This window comes from Chelmon rostratus, chromosome 6, assembly GCF_017976325.1.
Source record: "Chelmon rostratus isolate fCheRos1 chromosome 6, fCheRos1.pri, whole genome shotgun sequence".
NCBI lineage: Eukaryota > Metazoa > Chordata > Actinopteri > Chaetodontiformes > Chaetodontidae > Chelmon > Chelmon rostratus.
Window position 1 is genome coordinate 21,206,657 of NC_055663.1, and position 20,173 is coordinate 21,226,829.

The 20,173-nt window shown below is 42.1% G+C and overlaps 2 protein-coding genes across 2 annotated transcripts; one reads left to right on the forward strand and one right to left on the reverse strand.

Annotated features, from left to right (window-relative positions):
- Positions 1-1,720: 1,720 nt before the first annotated feature.
- Positions 1,721-7,821, forward strand: irak4 (interleukin-1 receptor-associated kinase 4). Its single transcript, XM_041938260.1, has 11 exons — positions 1,721-2,008; positions 2,121-2,266; positions 2,653-2,817; positions 3,730-3,890; positions 3,962-4,026; positions 4,689-4,803; positions 4,889-4,998; positions 5,438-5,624; positions 6,130-6,192; positions 6,437-6,601; positions 7,388-7,821. The coding sequence occupies exons 1-11, from the start codon at positions 1,848-1,850 to the stop codon at positions 7,448-7,450; spliced, it is 1,401 nt and encodes a 466-aa protein (XP_041794194.1). The 5' UTR covers positions 1,721-1,847; the 3' UTR covers positions 7,451-7,821.
- On the reverse strand, positions 7,768-16,921 carry LOC121607460 (twinfilin-1-like). Its single transcript, XM_041938261.1, has 9 exons — positions 16,797-16,921; positions 15,540-15,620; positions 15,229-15,407; positions 13,912-14,007; positions 13,702-13,806; positions 10,816-10,941; positions 10,125-10,275; positions 9,881-10,002; positions 7,768-9,007 (listed from the first exon to the last, which is right to left on the reverse strand). The coding sequence occupies exons 1-9, from the start codon at positions 16,819-16,821 to the stop codon at positions 8,840-8,842; spliced, it is 1,053 nt and encodes a 350-aa protein (XP_041794195.1). The 5' UTR covers positions 16,822-16,921; the 3' UTR covers positions 7,768-8,839.
- Between the last annotated feature and the right edge of the window lie 3,252 nt (positions 16,922-20,173).

The following is a 20,173-nucleotide window of genomic DNA, read 5'->3' on the forward strand; positions in this document are numbered from 1 at the left end:
GAGCTGCTAGCATGGCCGTAGACTCGTTTCATGTCCGCTTGGTTTCAGTGTTTGATTTCACTTGTGATTTCACTCAAATAAAATGTTTTCTCATGCTTAGTTTTAAAGTACAATATTTTTCACACACACACCTCGCAACTCCAACCCACCCATTCCGCCAGACTGCCCGACCCTCCAGCCCATATGGAACTGATCACAATTCAACAAACACAGTGTAAATAGCAACTAACACATCATAAACAGATCAAGTATTGCTAGTACACATAGAAAAGAAGGCAATCTTAGCACTTCAGAGCGATGCTTCCATTTGTTTCCAAATCTGCCAATGGTGTTTGACACAGGTTGGGTTTGATGGGGTTGTTTGTTTCATGCCGCTTGAAGGTTTGAAGGAGGTGAGTTAAGTCTGAGAGGGGTTTCTCCTGTGGTGTGTTTGGTGTCCTTTGCCAGCATGGCCAGTGCTTTTAACTAAGTTAAGAGTGATGTCCACTTCTTACCTGCTTTTCTTCAGCCAGCAATACCACCTCCTTGGGGGTAGAAACAGGTGAGGTACTGCCAACAGAAAGAGAGAAAGAGAGTGAGAGACAGAATGACGATGGAGCGACAACATTAACAGGCACAATCCACAAAAAAGGTCAAATCAAAGCTGCCTGGAAACAAGGAACAAGGAGCAATGAGTTATTCTGAAGTGCTAATTTTAGCTCAGTAATATTAAATTAGTCTTACATCAGTTGCTTGCTGACAACAGCACAGCTACATTGTGTCCAGCTACAACACAAAAGCAATGTCTGCTCCTCTCTCTAGGTGTCATCAAAGATGTTTTTAGGTGGGTAACAGATGAGTGCTGGAAATAACTGTTCAGTCAATCTATGTATACACACAGGCATGCAGTGTAATATGGAATAATCATGTGTGTGCGTGTGTGTGTGTGTAATATATATACATAAGTACATTAAATCAAGTGTGGTACAGTTTTGAGGTACTTTTTTTACTCCACTACATTTATCTGATAGCTATAGTTACTCGTTACTTCACATGCTAAGAGTTTACATCCAAAATACATATAGATTAATATATCAATTTTATTACATCCAGTCATGTAAAACTCATAATAATATGATGCCCTCAAAGAGGCTGTTCTGCATAATGAGGACTTTTACTTGGTACTCAAAGTAAATTCTGCAGATAACACTTCAGTGCTTTTATTTTGGGATTTTGAATGCAAGAGTTTTTTCAAGTGGGATAAAGCTCCTTTTTCTTAGGTAAGAGATCTGAATACTTCTTCCATCACTGCACGTATGTTGAACAATGTTTGAATTTATAAAGTTATTTATTTATTTTCCAGAGAAGAATAATTCTTGTGAAGAGATTATTGCCATCATCATTTTAAAAATCACTCAAACTCAAGCTAATTTCAAACAGTGAATTCTCCTTACTGTCCACTAGAGGGCGCTGTCGCACTGCAAACATGCAGGTAAGCGCTGGATCTCTCTCTTTCTCTCTCTATTTAATATCTCCTTTTCTGTCTTTTTGGACTCTCTTTCTGCTTCTTCATTTAAAACTAAAAAAATCTACTGTTACCGACTTCCGGAGTGCTCAGAGTGCAGGCTGTACCTTTCATAGCACCCCTGCCTGTATTTCCGCATTGAAGGTGGGGACTTTTAGAGGGACAAGCCTGCTGTGTTACGTTTAGGGAAGTTGCTTAATATCGGAAATACACATTTTACCGGACTGTGAGCCCGGTTTCAGTTCTCTAGTGTTTGTATGGTTGTAAACAGTGGGCGGATAAAGCACACATAACGGCGGTGAAACTTACACATCATGTCGTTATAACTTCATTTGAAGGTAAAATGAATAATTCGGTCACTTCCGGTACTTACATTCGCAACCTCAGTTACAGTTTACGTCGCAAGTTGTCCGATTTTTTGGACCCTGAAGACAGCTGGAAAGACGTTATCGTCTCGATACGGAAGCCGAGTGGGGAGTTCAGATACACTTGGCATCATGTTAGGTAAGTGATTGTTGCAGGTGACATGGCAGACAAGCAAGATGTAATTACTGTCAGTTGTTTCAGAGGACGGCTCCAGTGTTTTAACACACCCGTCTGTCTGTTTGTATTTCAGGAGATTTGAAGGCCTTGTCGCACAGGGTAAAAGTCCCACAGTGGAGCTGCTGGCTGACTGGGGGACCACCAACAGTACAGTGGGTGAACTTGTGGACATATTGAAGAGTCACAAGTTACTGGCTGCTGCTAGTGTCCTGCTACCTGGTCTGATTTTTGTTATTGTTGTTATTATTTTAAAGCATTATGATAATTACATATTGTGTCATAGGTCACAACTCTGTGTAGAGTCCTCAAACGTCACACCAACACCTGCATCATCCTCATCAACAGCTAGATATACTGTATCTGTCAACGAGTCAGCAGAGAAACTCACTAACTAGCTAGTGTCATTACATTTATTTGTCAGGGGCAATGCACAAAAAAACATAATTCAATTTCTAGATTGAGCTGCTTTACATCTGCAGTCTACAAGCAGGAAGACAGCACCATGTTACAATAAGGGCCACACTGCCTTAAAGGTCACGAGATCCCTGGGAAATAACAGGCGAGATATGTTATTTTGATGTTGTCTCTTTTGTCCACAATCACAGTGGAAGAGGCTGCCCCAGCAGAACCACAGCAGGCCACTCGAGCAGTACAGCCATGCAGTGCCGCTCCGACGAGACCACTGGTAGAGACAGAGACACATCCGCCGCCTGCCACCTCTGCTCTGCAGACACAGATTCTCCTGGAGAGCAGTGAACCAGCACACACAGGTGGTTGCACTTCTTTCTAGCCATGTTTTAAGCTGATTTTTGTGAGTTATGTTCAATCACCTGTAAAGAGACTGGTTAATTTTAATGACATCATGTGCATGTTTTAAGTTGAATTAAAATTTAATTTTCCCCTTGTGTGTGGAAGTTGCACCATGTTTGGTTCGTAAAACATGGACAACTTCCAAATGAGCAGTGATGGAGTAAAAACTTTCAGATCTGTGAGATTTAAGTGCTGAGGTAGTACCAGCAAAATGTACACAGTTTGCAAGCAGCCCTGGTTTGAGTGTTGTTTAAGAGAATATGATTTTTCTAAATAATTTAAGTACAGTAATTACTTAATTTCTATCTACCTGTAATTTTTTTGTATTTGTTGTTAAACATACCTGTGGTAATGAAGGAAGCATTCAGATCTTCTACGAAAGTAAAAGTAGCATTAAACCACTATAATAATAATCAAAATTTTACTTCAGTAAAAGTATGTATATTATCATCAACAATAACAGTCAGCCTGCATAGTTATTAGTACATTACTGACTGAGTTGCAATATAATGTTGCTGGTGGAGATGAAGCTGATTTTAAATACTTTATATATTGTTTAATCTGTAGCAATGCATCTTATTTTATAAACTGCAAGCATATTTTCTGTGTAAAATCTTATATAAACTATAATTATAGCTGCCAAAAAGTTGTAAAGTAAAAAGTGCATACGTATAAAGTTGAATATTAAAAGATAATATTAAAGGACTCTGAATTCCTCATAATAATGTTTTTCTCTTACTTCCTGAAATCTTGATTTAAAAGTGATTTTGCCTCTTTGACGAATTGTGATTTAACAACACCGACCAGCAGGTAGCAGCAAAGAGGTTAACCTCAAAAAAAGCTAATATGACACTTCTCTGTGCTTCCCTCAGATTTCTTCAGCTTCTTGTACAATGAGCTGATGAGGATTACGGGCAACTTTGATGACCGTCCCATATCAGACGGCGGCAACAGACTCGGAGAGGGAGGCTTCGGCACTGTGTACAAAGGCCTCCTGAATGACAAACCTGTTGCAGTGAAAAAGCTCAATCCAGTAAGTGAGAACAGGTTCATCTAATCATATCATTGAAGATCTTGTAAATCACAAACTATTATCTCAATTAGATGGATGACATCTCCCTGGACGAGCTGCAAGTTCAGTTTAACCAGGAGATCCAAACTCTGAAAGTGTGAGTCAGTCACCTTCTGTCTATTTTCTTGTTATTAATGCAGTTTGGCTTTGAGCTTTTGACTCACAGCCACAACATAATCATTACGTTTTATTAGCAAGAGCAGACAAGCTGTTCCTGAAGCAGGCGCCCTAATCAGAATAATGGAAATTGAGAGAGTGAAAACATTAAAAGAGCTTTTTGAAAAGCGGCCTGTAATACCCAGTTATCCTAATTACTAATTGGATGATGAATGTGATGTTTTGATCCAGATCTTGCCAGAAACAATCAGCAGCATCAGACAGCTGTATGTTGAAATCAAACTGTGATTGACACAGAGGATCTACATGTATGATCAAAGGATTAGCTCAACACACCTATTTGTCTCTTTAAAGCAAGCCTGGTTTTTGCACAGATTGAACAAACAAGGTTTAACACGGAGCACGGAGAGATTTTGTGACCTTTCGGCAGACCAGGCTAGCTGTGTCCCGTCTTTATGCTAAGCTAAGCTAGCCACCTCTAGGCTGTAGCTTCATTAGTGCACAGACACAAGAGTGGTATCAATCTTCTCAGCAAGAAAAAGCAAATAAGGGTATCAAATACTTTCTTCACACCCAACATAAGCGAATGATTCAAATATTTGAAAATACAGGTGTGGTCTGAAGGGGCTGTTTGTTCCACAGGTTGAAACATGAGAACTTGGTTGACATGGTTGGATTTTCCTGTGATGGACAGCACCCGTGTTTGGTCTATCCCTTAATGGCCAACGGTTCTCTGCTAGACCGGCTAGCTTGCTTGGTAAGCACCATCGGCACCGCACCCTCCACCGCCTTCTTGCAACATCTACCCAGATAATTGAATTGTACGTTTTTTGTCTTTTCAGGAGGGAACTCCACCGCTGTGCTGGCGACAGCGGTGCTTGATAGCTGAAGGGACAGCAAGTGGCTTGGAGTATCTGCACAGCAGCCATCATGTCCACAGAGATGTTAAAAGGTTACGTAAAGTGTGAAATATGGAGCTACAGCCAGCCGCTGATTAGCTTAGCTGAGCAAAAAGACTGGAAACAAGTTCACTTCTCATTTTGGACAGACAAAGCAAACACGACAGCTATTATATGTGAATTAGTGAACTTTAGAGAGGCTGGTAGGCAGATTTTGTTATGTTGTACAGAGCCAGGCTAGCTGTTTCCTCCAGTTTGCAGTCATTGCTAAGCTAAGCTAACTGTCGCCTGACTTCAGCTTCGTATTTAACAGAGAGACATGAGAGTGGTGTCGATCTTCTCATCTATTTCCCAGCAAGGAAGTGAATCAGCGCATTTCCCAAAATATCAAACTGTTCCTTTGCCACAAGCAGAAAGATCCGAATTTGTGAATCTTGATGTTTCACAGCTCGCCATGCTCATAAGTTTTTTGGGTTTTTTTTGTCTCGTTAGTGCAAATATCCTGTTGGATGAAAGATTCGTAGGAAAGATCTCCGACTTCGGGCTGACGAGAGCATCGGCCAAGCGGACTTCAACGACCGTGATGACGGAGAGGATCGTGGGTACCTGTGCGTACATGGCACCTGAGGCGCTAAGGGGAGAGATCACACCCAAATCTGATGTGTTCAGCTTTGGAGTGGTAGGCTTTCTGCATACATGCACGCACACACAGGTGGGGATGTTATGTCAGGGAAGGAGAAAGTGCAACTGTTATGTAAAATATAGAAGACAACTCAGCTGTTTGCACGAGTGCAAGGTTCTCCGAACTACTGACACGCACACATTATAGTGTACATTTCTACCTGTTTGTGACAATAGAGCTCTTTTATATGTATCATCTGTCATTATTTCCCACTAAAAATTCTGAATCAGTTTCAGGGCACAGCTGTACTGTATTAGTAGCTATAAATGTCAGACATAGTATCCATTGTATGACAGTAGTTGAATGTTTTATGAGATCAGCACTGTATAAAACAGCCTGACCTTCCACATAGTGCTTTATATACAGCACAGCTTACATGTCTTATTAGGACAGCTGTGGAAACACTGCAGTGTCTGTGAGCCTGCCCGGCACATGTTGGGGTAATAAAGGTTTTCTGTCGTTCGGAGCCGTGTGATTAACCCCATCTCTCGGCCATCTACAGGTGTTGTTAGAAATATTGTCTGGACTCCCGCCAGCCGATGAAAACCGTGAGCCGCAGTTACTGGTAAGCAGCACAAAAGAGGCTTTCACCGCATATCTATCCGGCCACAGTTTACGATTACAGCTTATTGAAGACTTTGCATTTAATTAGTAAGGTCACGTTATCAGCTAGCGGTCATTAAAAAGCCAGTGAAAGGATTTGAGCGTCCAGCACGATCAAAGCAGTAATGCTAACATCAAATCATGGCTTTTGAAGATTATCGCTTCAGTCACTTGTAATGGGATTTTTCCCTCCCTAATTCTCCCAGATGGATATGAGATACGATATCGATGATGAAGACGAGGAGCTGACCTTAGAGGGCTTCCTGGACAAAAAGATGGGCGACTCGGAGATGAGCCAGGCGGAAAGCATCTACACTTTGGCCTGCAACTGTCTCCACGAAAGGAAAAACAGGCGGCCAGTCATCAAGCAGGTACACTGAGGAAAGGCAGATGTATAGTTTAAGCTACTGTGTCTGCATCTGCGCCACCAAAAAGAACACAAATATATAGCTTCATTTTTAGAAAAGGCTCAGATTTCTTAAAACAGGAACACCGGTGAGTATTCACAGCAGCAGGATGATGTTTGACGGAGCAGCTTAAAATAGAGTGTGGCTCAATGATGTGTTTTTAATCATTTCTGGATAATAATGGAGGTTTATGGTACAGAGGAATAATCTATCAGGCTGCACAGACAATATTTGTTAGTGGAATGAATTCACTGTTGGTTTAAGTCTTTTCATGGGATTTGCTGACAAATCATCAGACTTATCCTTTAAGAGACTCAGCAGCTACATCTCTGAAGTCTTTTCCTTTGTTTTAAATAAGAACTATAAAGACCTGTGGATGTGCTCTGGTCTCTTAATTCAGTGGTAAAGCAAAAGACATTCAGGCCTCACCGACTGTGGCTGTGGAAACTTTGATGTGGATCAAACACTGACCAGTAATGTTCAGAAACATGCCTGTGAATATTCTCATTCATCCAGGTCATTGTAAGCTTTAGGGCATTCAATCGTTCGCAACTGGACCTCGTCAGTTTGTCTTAGAAGACGTTTCGCCTCTCATCCGAGCAGGCTTCATCAGTTCGTACGCAACCAGTAATAAAGACACACTTAGCGTGGGATTAGCAGCAGCCTTGATTACAAAAGTCTAGAACAGAAGTTTACAGAAATGTTTTTATTTGTCGGCGCTGAAATTAATATTAATATGTGTTTCAACAGGTCCTGTTGGAGGTTAAAGGAGTTGTCAAGAGCATTTCACTGGATTTTAAGGCACAGGAGTGAGATTTCTGAGCCTGCTGCAGTCACAGTGCTGACAAATACATTTCATTCTCACCAGTTTCAGAGAAATTGATGATGCTCGTTGACGGCGTCTGACAAAGAAGTATTTTTTTTTGCAACAATCTCTTTCGCGATAACAATTTCCATCTTAAATTACTATATTTTTTGTATGAAGCATGTAGCTTATTTGTGTAACTGTTACAAAAACACTGCATTTTGTGAGCCTGAGTCAGAAGATTTGACGGCTTATTATGGTTGCTACTGTTTCTCATCATGTATTTATTGTGTAGAAATGAATAAAAAGAAAGAAACTGAAAATGTATCATTTAAATATTTTATTTTCTTCATTAAAAGAAAGATTTGTAAGAAAACAAATAAGACCAAACATGATTTTTTTCTATTATAATGACACTGTATGACTGAAGGGATTTTCCCTTCAAACATGAGGTGAGCGTAGTAGTTTGCCTAATATTAATCAGTAGATCAGTGGATGTGGCAACATTTTGATCAAGGTACTTAGTATAGTATTCCCTTTCCTATCCGGCTGCTTGGGTTCCCTCCTGTCTGGGAAGCAGCAAAGTTTGAGTAGCTTCCTCTCAGTGAAATATGAGATGTACTGACGTAATATTTCTGGAAGCCCCTGTTCTTTCCACTGTGATCCTCACCGACACTGACAATCACCAGAACAGACCAGACTGTTTCTTAATCATAGAGCATCACACAGCTACAATATGTACATTTACAGCACTTGCATAGAAAAATAAGTTTCTCAGCAGATGATTTTTCATGTAAACCACAGTTATATCAAAAAAGGAGTCAATTTTCCAATATAAAATGCACTGTTAAAATGAATCAATAGACACAGGTGGGATAATTATATCTTTTCTGCTTTGGAGCACCTTGTTGTGCAAACAGTAGGAAACTAATGTTCAACACATTAGACACGAAAACATTAATTGACACAGACGTAAGGAATGCAAGTTAAGAATTTGAGCATGTGAACTAAAAATGGGGGAATTTTTTATCATATTGGCGCAAGTTCACATTAGTCACACTTACATTTTTAAAGTCTCAGAGCTGGCAACAATGTAAAAACCTCAAGCTTGACTTTGTTTGGGCCTTGTTGAATCATTGTCAATTCATTTTTGTGACTGGCTAACATACATAAATATGCTTCCATTTGGCAAGCTACAAATGGAAACTCTGAAGTGTGTCATTGCTCAGTTGTCCTTGGCGTGCATAGTTGGGTCTCTGGTGAACTTTGTGGGAATTTGAAGTTGTTGTCTTATTCTTTTAAACAAGCATGTCAAATATGATCCCCCCCCCATCAAAGGAATGTTCCACTGTGGAACGTGCTCGGGGTGGAGGTGGTGGCCGGGTGCTGAGGTCTGTTTAGTCTTCCTCCTCTTTCTCTGCGGGTGGTCGGGTGATGCGGCGGCCTCCCTTCTTCCCAGCAGGGCCTTTGGGCTTGGCGAAGGCCTGCTTGTGGGCATGCTGCTTGGGATGCACCTCCTCGTACATGAAATCACTGGTCAGCTCATCCCCATTGTCAATCTCCAACTGGGAAACAGACAAAAAGCTATGAGCAGGTGGACTGCACAATCCACTTCAACTCACACTTTCAGAGCAACGTGCGTTATTTTGGTTCCACAAGTTCCACCTTTTTGAATTCCTGCATGTTAGCTCATGAACTTACTTAAAGCCTTAAAGCAAATGATAACTTTTCTCAATCGGCTTCAAAAAGTCGGAAATGTTTGGAGCCGTATTCACACATGCACTGACGCTGATAACGATATTTGTGGATGTGGTCTGCAAATATCCGCATCAGTTGAACCAGACATTATCTGGACTTCACCCTGCCAGCTCCCAAAGTCTGTATAATGTCCAACTGAGCCCATGTGTGAATAGAGCAGGTCCTTGTTCAGAGAATTCACAGCGAGCGAGTGGGAGTGTCGATGATATTACATGCAGTGTGGCTGCTTTGATGATACTGATACGTCTGGTATTGATATCAACGCAAAAAACAGTCATCATTAAGGCTTAGTCCTCCCCCTCCTCCTCCTGCACACTCTACCCATGCAGCCGCCACGCCTCTTCTACAACAGAATATTTTCAGTAGTTTTCATGAGTGAGAGGGTGAATCAGGTCTGGACGTTGTCAAGAGTTCACATGAGAAAACAGCTTTAGTTATCAACTATCAAAATAGCTTCTGATTAATTGTCTGTTGATCGACTCATCAACTACCTGTCGATCAAACCACATACTCATAGCCCTCTGTTGCAATGCAACTCTGCAGTGTTGACTGTGGCTTGTTTAGACATGAAAATTCAGTGTTTTGGTTTTAAGATTTAAGAAGTTTTCAGGGCTTAAAGTTTATGACAAAACTTTTCTGCGGTTGACCTCAGTCTTTCATCACGATTTGTCATTTCTAACCTTTTTCTCAATCTCAATCTGGAGTTTGTTTTCCACCATGTCGACCAGGGGGTTTTTGCAGCTGGAATACAGCATCCTCTCCCGGATGCTACACTTGTATCCGGGCATAGAATAAATGAAGACTGCAAAGAGAAAGAAAGAGAGAATGAGAGGAGTGGACACAACACACCAGTCAGAGCGACATACAAAAACCTGTATAGCTGTAGTGTCCACTGCTCATGAAAACTTGTGAGAATCGAATCACCTGTGGACTCTAAGTAGTCGCCTTCGTGGGAATGTTTGTAGAGGAAGAAGTGGTAACGTGGAGTGTCTTTAGGGATTCTCATTGGCAGGTCTTTCAACTCTGTTGGCTCAGTGCTGCACAACCGAATCAGCTCCTGTTCGGCGTCTACTTGCTGTTGACAGAGGAAATGAAACGTTACTCAGTCTCGACGTTGGTGACGCGCTCCTCTGCCCGTTGAACTTCCTGCTTTGAATTCCACACAATTAAGGAGATCTGGGTGTGGACAGTGAATAACTAAACACCTCCATTCTCAGGTGTGTCTGGGTGAAACATTCACTCAGCAGCTGCTGGTGAACGGGACTAAACCTTCAACGGGTAAAACAGAACGAAATATATTGTTTTTTTCCAAAAGCTTTAAGGATGACAAACAAAAAGGGAACTGATTCAAAGCAGCAACAGTGACACAATTATTCTTTGTACTTTGCACTGATCTGATCTTGTGACATGAGCCCATTGAATCTCACTGAGAAGAACAAAGGCTTTTGGGCAGAATGAGTAACTCATTGTGTCGGTCTGTAAACAACTCCTGACCAAAGACAGCTGTATCTCTGCAAACAATATCTAATGAAAGACAGAGAACTGATTGCTTTTTCCAAAGTCTCCATCTAGCACAGGTCACCTACTTGTTAATGATTTGTTCTTAAGGACTCACCAGTTGTACGTAGTTGATTTTTTTCTCCCTATAACGTTCAAGTGCTGCGACAGCGTCTTTATGAATAGGGAAGGCCACTCCCTGCAGAGTCTGCTGCTTGGTGTCCACACTGATGTCCGTCTGCACCTGAACACAACACACACACACATCTCAAAACCAAAGGCACTTCAGCTTTCTATTGTCCCACCATGGTCACTATGAAAACACTGCATTAACCAAAAACAGCCAAGGTGATGAGGTAATTGATTAGGTTGATCAGTGCACTCTTTTGCAAATATTTTATTTGCCTACAAATAACACATGGCGAGTTCACAAAAAAGTTAGTTCTTCATCAGGGCTTCTGTTAGAAAAACGTGGTGCCAGTCCATGTGTCCTAAAGATGTCAATGTCCCGGAAAAATGGGAGAAACACTGGTCCAGTACTGAGCGAGAGCGCTGTAGTCAGCAGCCGCAAAACAGGCTACAATGCAATCCCCTCCATGCATTTGTGCACCGTCACTGTACGTCCACTAAAAGTGTTTGCTTTGTTTTGTTTATCCAGAAACAGCCACTATGGCGCTCTCACCAAAGCCACCAGACTCCATTTAAAGAAACAGTAATTTTATCATTGTAAAACTCGTCTTTCCACTGTTCCAACAATCACCAGGTCTGGTTTGGACAAAATAAACCATTAATTCACCAAATCAGGAGGAGAGTGAGAGAGGGCAGACAGAGAAGGAGAAGGGTAAACACCACGTAGAGCCAGATTATCTTCACATCTAACTTGATATGCCAGACTTCAACAGATATTCCAGGAAAAAATAGACATTATTAATATTAATATTAGTAGGCGTGTTTATGCACAAACACACTCCAACACACAAATAAACACAGTAAGTATAAGGTTTCTAACATGTTCATGTGTCTCCATTATGCCATCATGCTGACTATAATAAGTTATCGGCAGAACAAAATTTCACTGTCACATGAGGGGACAAATCAATCAAAGCAGTAACAGGCTTCCACAGATGATTTTGGTGCCATAATGGCTTTTGGATAAGAGAATAAATATTGTTCATTTCAGTCATCAGAAAGCAAAAAGGTTTACAAGAGCAACAAGCAGCTTGAATTTTGGAGCATGATGATTACAAATGAGGTGCTTGTATCGGAAGTGACAAGGCGGCTCCATGAAATCGCACAGAAAACTGGAATTGCTGGGGGGATTACACTGATGGATTGCATCTATTTTTAGAGCCCCGTTCCCACAAAATGAAATGCCGTGCAAACGTGATTGAGCCTCCGATGCAGCTACCTCGCATACCAAAAGGGATTGCGGGTCTTTTATCCATCTGCTTAGTAAAAGGCAGGCAGTCTCGAAGGCACAGCAATGATAAATATTTCAAAGCCTCTTTTTCATCTAGGCGGTACAGATTAATGGTATATTATCTTCTTTCAACAGCTGGTCGAGTGGGACAAGCACAAACCTCACTTCCCATTTGCTCTGCTGCTTTTAATTGGCCATACTTTGGAGGGGGACTCAGAGCACGTCCATATATGGTAAGAAAGGCCGCTCTTGTTTATGTGGCAGACAGGCAGAGCAGCAATTAGAATAGGTTGTTTCTCAAAAACAACAAAAGCAGTTAATTTGGGTTAATTTATAGGAACGCCCTCCAGAAGTCTGAACAGTGAGACTTCAAATGCTGTTTTTTTACTTTCAGTCTGGCAGAGTCTCTCTGACACAGCCCTGAAGCCCTTCACATCAGCAGTGTAAACAGTGTTGGCCTTTTCAGCAGCGTGCGGTGGATATCACGTTACAATATTACTTCATCTTATCACTGCAAACAACAAAGGCAAAGCACGATGATGCAGCTCACCTGTCTGGATTCACTGATCCGATACTGACCCAAACAGCTGGATCAGGTGCAATCTATGGACTGAGCAATTCAGTTTCATTATTTTTAAATCTGCGTGTGCATACTCTGTCATGCGTCAGCAGCACGTTAGTAGTACTTTACTGAAATACAGCTGGGGTTAAATGAAACACACGCCTCACTGATGGTTAAATGACTTACACATAAACAAATGATCCCAGTCTCTTCCACACATTGAGGCATACAGCTTATTGATTAAACACAGGTAGCAGATTGGTACTCAGTATCAGCAGATATCCAAAATCAGGCATTGGAACTGGATCGGTACTGAAAAAAGCGAAATCTGTGTGTACCTTCTCACCTGTGCCCCATGCACAATCAAAGTGCTTACAGCTGCAGCGCATTCACATTTGCATGCCGCTCACTCCACATGGAAATAACCGATCTGAACGCCCATAAAGAGCTCTTCTTTAACCACTCTGTTGCTCAGGCTGACTGGGGTTTATGGCTGTAAACCAGAATGTTCATGCAGCTATGGGTGTGAGCTGTATAAGCCTAATAGATTCATCTCTGCCAACATCCTGCTGTTCTAATGCATCAGCGTCTTTGCGCTGTGTTGATACTGCCGGGCAAGCATATGCACACTTGCACTGCTGCTGACCTTGTGCTGTTTGGAAGGATGCATCACCGGCCCTCATTGATACTCCAGCACTGTTCCTGGTTGGATTTACATCTCACACACAGGAGATGTGGTAAGGCAGAAGCCTGCTGTGAGCTGAGGTAAGCTATTTTTTCCCTCCCTGAGGCCACAGGTCTAAGTGTGACATAGTGTCATCCATTTTCAGAACTGAAACAGAGAACAAGCCGAATACACACCCACTTCAGAGCAGACTCAAGCCACACAACATGTCAACAGGCAGTGGTATTTGTGTACAAAAGCAGTGTGAGGTGCATTATTTCCTCCATGATGATCTCAAATGGAAATGATGGCTAAGAAAAGCTGAATGACGTGAGCGTGTGTGTGTGTGTGTTTGTACCTCGCTTAGCTTAATCTGCCTCAGCTCCTCCTCTGCAGCAGTGAGGGGCAGGGGAGCTGCCTGCGAGGTCAGATAATTCCTGTATCCACTGAGATTCATTTCATCCTGAGGGCCCAAAAAACAATCACATATGATACACCATGTAAGTTGCTATAAGACTGACATGCAAAGTGAGCTTTTTACATCAAGTGTTGTTGTTGTAAGACCCACCTTAGTGGTACCAAACATCTCATCCTTGATGTGTCCGCCTCCAAACTCTTTCTTCAGTGTGGCTCTGGTAGCAGCATATAACATTTTATGTCGCACCTGTTGACAACATGAAGAAAACTTGAAGAAAAAGGCTGAACAGATATTTGTTCCTGAGAAGTGCCATTATGTTGCATGGTTGACTGTAAAGCTTCTCTATATCGTCCTTCCTTCTTTTTGCTCTGTTATGAGTTTTACACTATCTCTTATAGAAATAATGCAGAATATTATGGGATGGGAAATGAGGCATCTGTGCTCTGGGCAAAATTGCAACTGTGTTTGGATCATTGCTTATATACTTGCAAACACTTTGATTAAAGTTGCCCTGTGGAGTTTTCTTGTAAACGAACAAAGTTTCAGTTCACACTCAGTGAAGCACCCCGAGTGCAAGCAGTGCTGAATGCATTTCCTGCCTCATAAGACATTTACAAAGACTGCGTTTTGATCATTGTTAAACCGACATTGTTTACATCTTTTGCCTTTGCACCGATACTTTTCTTAGTCTCTTAGTTTCTTGATAATTATCTTAGATCTGACTTTGCCTGAACAAAAACAAATGAAAACACATCCAACCAATTCAGTTAAGGCCTCAGCATGGACTGGTTGTGAAATGATTTTGCAACTTCCAGACAAGCCTAAACCTGAAGCTCTGTGCTTTGAGTTAGAGGGCAGGAATGTTAAGCTCAGTTATGTCTTTCAGAAAGTGAGTTTGAGCTCAGCTCCACCGTGCAGTTAGAGTGCTACAAATATCCTGCATGGCACTTTATGCTGGCACCGGTCTCGCCTCGCAGCATTCCTCTTTCCACTGCTACAGAAACAACATTTGCATGTCTATTTGTCATGGCTATTTTGAATCACAGTGGCTCTGTCACAACAAGTGGTTCATTAAGTATCACTGAAACTATGTCACAATGACTTAGGTGATATTGCATGAGTTAAGAACAAGGTAGATGCAAAAGGACCATTTGTGTAACAGGGAAAGTAAGATAAGCGTATATCAGCTCAAAGCACTTAGAGGGTGAATTTTGAGTCAGGGATTGGCGGGTTAGGCTAAGCGCAATGTAATTTGGAAAGCACCATAATCTACCCATATTTAGATTTCAAGAGGTTTGTAAGGAAATGATGAATGCGCTGTTGTCCACCTTTATCCGGTAAGCCTACAAAGAGCTGCTGCCTTGATGTGGTAACCCCACCCATCCGATAATCAAAGCAGAGGAGGACAAATGCCATGAAGCATGGAAAGCTATTCATTAAGGCCAGCTTTGGCTCGGTTGAACTTACAGTAGAGTGGTCCGGTGACCAGGTCAAGAAGATCCACTCAAAGCCCTGGTTGTTAGTGGAGTCCAGCCGGTAGAGAATGTAGCAGGGCACGCCATCCTCGAGGAAGGGCAGCACTGAGGAATCATACTCCTGGTCCCACGTCTTTGATGCTTTCGTGGTGCCGTCCAGAGTCAGCTGCTCTGGAAAGCAGATGTGTGCCACACAAGTTCCAGCAGTGCTTGGGTTTGTTAGTCATGTTGACATTCTAATGTCAGCCTAAGCAGAGGTTTGGGGAGAGGGACAAACATGCTCTAGGACTCTGGGACACTTACCACCCTCAATGACGATCTTTAAGGCTCGATATTGGTCTCCGCTCTTGGCACTGGCAAAGATATCCTTCACATCATTGTTCGCTGAGAACAGACAGAGAGGGGGTCAGTGTCCTACTGCTTTAAACAGACACTTGCTTGACTTTGAACCCTGGATTGTAAATTGTAAAAGCTTCATGAATCTAGGAGGAAAAAGAAACTCTGATTCTGCAATAGCAACAAAGCAATACTGAACACTATATTTTTTAGAATTTGTTATGATAACCAGAACGTTGCTGGGTTTCACTCAGGGAACACTCAGTATTGCAGATGTGGACAAGGGCTGACCACCTTCGACCCCAAACCCAGGCACAATATAACAGGTCTCTCCACGCAGCAGTGCCTCAACGATTTTAGCTGCGATGACTGTGCAGCTTCCCATCCTTGCTTTTAATAAATTATGCAGGGAGGTAGAATTACAAAACTGCAAAAGCAGTTTCCTGCTGCACAGACAGGAAGGTGAATGCTTCGAGGGGCAGAAAATCTTCAGTCTGCAGAAGAGTAACACGAGTATTTTTCACAGGGGAGAACAACACACGAGTACACACCTTATTATACATATATAAACACATAAGATAATTTAGATAAGAAAAACAGTGAATGGTGACATGGGGTTAATGGAGACATCTAGCATGGCTAACTTTGCATCTCCCTGGCTGTTATTATCTTACTTAAATTGCACGTTGTTTTACCCCAAAAGCAGACTTAATAAGTCTGCGGTGCTGCTGCCGTATATAAAAGAGGGTCACGCCCTACATAAGTCCAGACTTACAACAACACAGTGCCGGTTGTGCCACTGCTATTCACATATGTGTGGGAACACCGGCCGGTGTACCAGGCCAGCGGTTTGTTTAAACGAAGGCGTCGCCCTTCCATTCAGAGGGTTTACAGCTTTAAAGCTTTACGCTGAGAAGCTGAAATACAAAATACTTTCGTATTATTTGGGAAAATGTGGAGTAGCTTTGATTTGGGTGGCGCATAAACCGACTAAAGACTAAGGGATTATGTTTCATAGTCCTGAAAGTGCTCAAACAGGGCACCGCTGATCACACACATCACGGTAGCGTTAGCTCCAAGCTAGCTAGGAGTGGCTAGCTAACTTGACGCTAGCTTCTCGTTGTAATCAATCATTGCAGCTACTTGCAGCTCGCCTGTGAGTCACACACTCGCACAGCAACATGCACAAAGACAGAGACGCTGAAAGCAGAGAAACGCATCTACCTTGAATGCCCGTTTGATGTGACATTGTGTCTTTCGTCGGATAAAGGGCTGATGCAGCTGATCGGGGGAAACCAGGGCAGAGAAGCAGGAAGTGGAGCGGACCATAGACATCGACAAGACCCGCCCCAAGCCTGTCGTCATCAAAATCAAAAATCACATGACATCAAACTATTTATTTAAATTTACATTTATTTTTTTATTTTTGATATTAGCTATTGTTAATGCTCAAAGATAAATGTAGTGAAGTACAAAAATAAAAAAATACCAGTGGTTGAAGAGGTATCATATATTTTACTTAAGTGAAATTAGCAATGCCAGGGTGTCAAAAACTTACCTTACCTTCTTCAAAATTTAACCCAAGTTGCAGTATAATCTGCTAAAAATTATATAATAATAAAAGAGTTTAAACTGTAAACTGCCTTTTAGTGTTGTGGCCCCTGGTCGAGGATGGACAGCTGCTAAAAGGGGGACTGATTTCAAATAAACAAGATCATCATTTATTTTGTATGCAAACTCGAAATCTGCAAACTAACCAGAACAGTTGCCACAAAAAAGAAAAATATTCACTTCTGAAATGAATTGTACCAAAGCACAGTACTTCAGTAAACTACTACAAAGAATGTTACCCATGCTGGACTGGAAACCAAAGCCAAATAACATCTTGATTTGATCAATGGCGTTTGGGGTTTTTTAAACTCTGTAATCTGTATTTGCTTTTAATTTTATAAGCTAAAATAAATTATTTCTGTGTTCACTGGTATTTGTATACAACAGTATGTTAAAATGATTACATTGGTTCTTTGTATATATATAATTTGTTCGGTATGTTCCTGGTTGGACCGCGATAATAGCAAGTCAGTTATTTTTAATTTTTCCTTTTTGATTTAGGTCTCTGATCTGTGATAACAGGGAGATTTCCGCCTCTCGTGGCAGCAGATCTCATTTGGCGTGAAATCCTGTAACATCTGGAAGCCACCGGGCTTCCTGTCTCTGCTGTCTGTCCCTCCTACTCCTCCTTAAATAAATAAATAAATGAATGAGTGAATAGGTTTTACAGCAGCAAAATCATCCTGTCACCAGAGGGAATCTCATCTCTGTCACAGCAGACACAGCCAGGCTCATACCGGAAACCATGAGAACTGGCCTTCAAAATAAGGGTGTCACAATTATTTAGTCCTGTGCTACAGCTAAAACTAGCATCTGAGCATAATACAGTTTGTTATTCAAATTATATATAGCGCAAACAAAAACATAACATAATCTTAACTGTGGCTTGAAATACCTCCAACATGTCTGGGAAGCTGTGTGAGTCTTTTCAGCCAAATATCAAAAATGGCAAAGAACATTGGTTTAATATTTGAAGTTTTTTAATTAAAATATCTAATGTTAGAAAGAGAAATGCTGAGAAGTCTGACATTTATTAGACATTATGTATAATATGTATATATTTAAATGCATATATGTATTCAACATGAATATGTAACTTTTTCGTAAATTACCCATATCGCAATGTCCTACTGTCGATTGCAGTAAAATGACAAAAAAGAAAATTAAATTCTCACATTTGCATCAGCAGTCACTAACCCATTGGAGGATATCAGTCACTAATGGTGTGTGGACCACTCATTTATGAAAGGAATTTCAACATTTCAACAACAGACAGGCTTGTTACCTGCTACAGATTACTAAACAGCAGTAACCCATGAAATTAAAGTAAAAAATAAATTCGATAAACCAACATAAAACAACTGCCATGATAAAATAAATAAATAAAGAAACAAATAAACAATAACAACAACAATAATAGTTGTTTGTTTTGGATATTTACTGATAAATAATGTCGGTATACATCCCTTTATTTTGAAAGGTGTGAGCGGATGTTTTGTATTTGTACTGGCTCTGACTTGACGCTGGTGAATCAACGTGTTCGGCTACATTGCGTTGCACTGATGCTATGCGTGCTGTGAGGATCCAGCCGTCTCCATCCATCCGTGGTACAGCAGCAGGAGCAGTAGCACCGTCCCACTAACAGCCCCCAAACTGCACCGTCCGGCGGGAACCCGCTGACGAAGCACCGCCCGGCTGAGCTAGCCCGCCCGGCGCATGGACGGTCCAGGACAATGGCAGAGGATTTGGGGGTGCCTCTGTTGTATACCAACAACAGGTCGCATGGATAATTCCTCCCCGACCCTCACGCATCATCTCGCCTTTGGGATGATTGTCGCTAGAGCGCCGCTGTCGGCTTGATGTGGCAGGATAGCCGTGCGGGAGAGGGGCTTCTCCTCCTGGCTGTCGACTGACAGGGAAAACGGCGTGGAGCAGGTGCGTTGATGATGGAGCTTTGATGTTAACGCACATGCACAGGCAACACCGTGGCGAATGCATGCAGGCAGGCAGGCAGGGAGGACTTCGACCGTCCCAGATCTCAGTGGGCGCCTCGACATATAAGTTGTGTAATCAGATAATTCCAGTCAAGCTTGTTGTGTTATCTCCGGGAGACGCGCGGTTTTGCTGATGTGACATTTGGCGTCATCACGGTGACATTAGAGGGGATGTCTGTGCTCACACACTTGTGCTCTTTGCACGGCAGTCCATTCAGAAATTGGAACTAATAGTGTGTTTTTCCTGTAGCACTTGGAGACTGTTCACATTGATCAGTGCACATGTGTATTTTATGGTTTAGAGGACAGCCTGGGAGTTTAGAGGAGCAGGATGATGAGGAATATGACAGATCTTGCAAATTTAGCTGTAATGACCATTGCATTTGCGTGATTGCTTAAGTTAGAGCCCACTACCATACGCTGTGAGTCCTTTCTGTCTAGAGTTTGCATGTTGTCCTTATTTCCTGGGTGTCCTGTGGGTGCTGGTCCCTCTCCATGCATGCCAGGGACTCTCCTGCCATAAGGCACTGGGATAAAGAGGAAACTAATTCTGCACTTTACCAGAATCATTAATCTTCTATTAGTGGAATCACTTGCTTAGCAACGCTCAAGGTGGCACATAATGACAAGACAAACATGATGCTGGTGAAATTTAATAGCCACATGGGTGTTCCACTGTGGCAGCTCTATTCCTGAAGCCACGACATCATTCCAAATTCCCCACTGTGGGGCATTTCAGGAAACGGTGTCAAATCAGGGAAGTGGTTTGGGAAGTTCAGACCAGTCACAGGGGGGCCGCGGCAAGGGAGCTCAGACGGGAGTTTGTGGGTGAACGAATATAGCCGGGGTTAAAAATACAGAGGGGGAGGACTGTTGGGAAGTCACTCGAGCGCTGCTTGGCAGGTGTTCCCGAGCAAAGCGTTAACGTAGTGCTGCCACAGTTTTTTTTTTTTTTTGAGGGGGGCACAGTGCAGACAGGCTGAGAGGATAAGCCTT

Excerpts from the sequence above, each read along its gene's own strand:
- irak4 (XM_041938260.1), top strand. The coding sequence starts at position 1,848 with ATGAATAATTCGGTCACTTCCGGTACTTACATTCGCAACCTCAGTTAC. Across the intron at positions 2,009-2,120 it reads TACACTTGGCATCATGTTAG|GAGATTTGAAGGCCTTGTCG; the intron begins GTAAGTGATTGT and ends TTTGTATTTCAG. Across the intron at positions 4,999-5,437 it reads GTCCACAGAGATGTTAAAAG|TGCAAATATCCTGTTGGATG; the intron begins GTTACGTAAAGT and ends TTGTCTCGTTAG.
- LOC121607460 (XM_041938261.1), bottom strand. The coding sequence starts at position 16,821 with ATGTCACATCAAACGGGCATTCAAG. Across the intron at positions 13,807-13,911 it reads AGATGTTTGGTACCACTAAG|GATGAAATGAATCTCAGTGG; the intron begins GTGGGTCTTACA and ends TTGGGCCCTCAG. Across the intron at positions 10,276-10,815 it reads AAATCAACTACGTACAACTG|CAAGTAGACGCCGAACAGGA; the intron begins GTGAGTCCTTAA and ends CTCTGTCAACAG.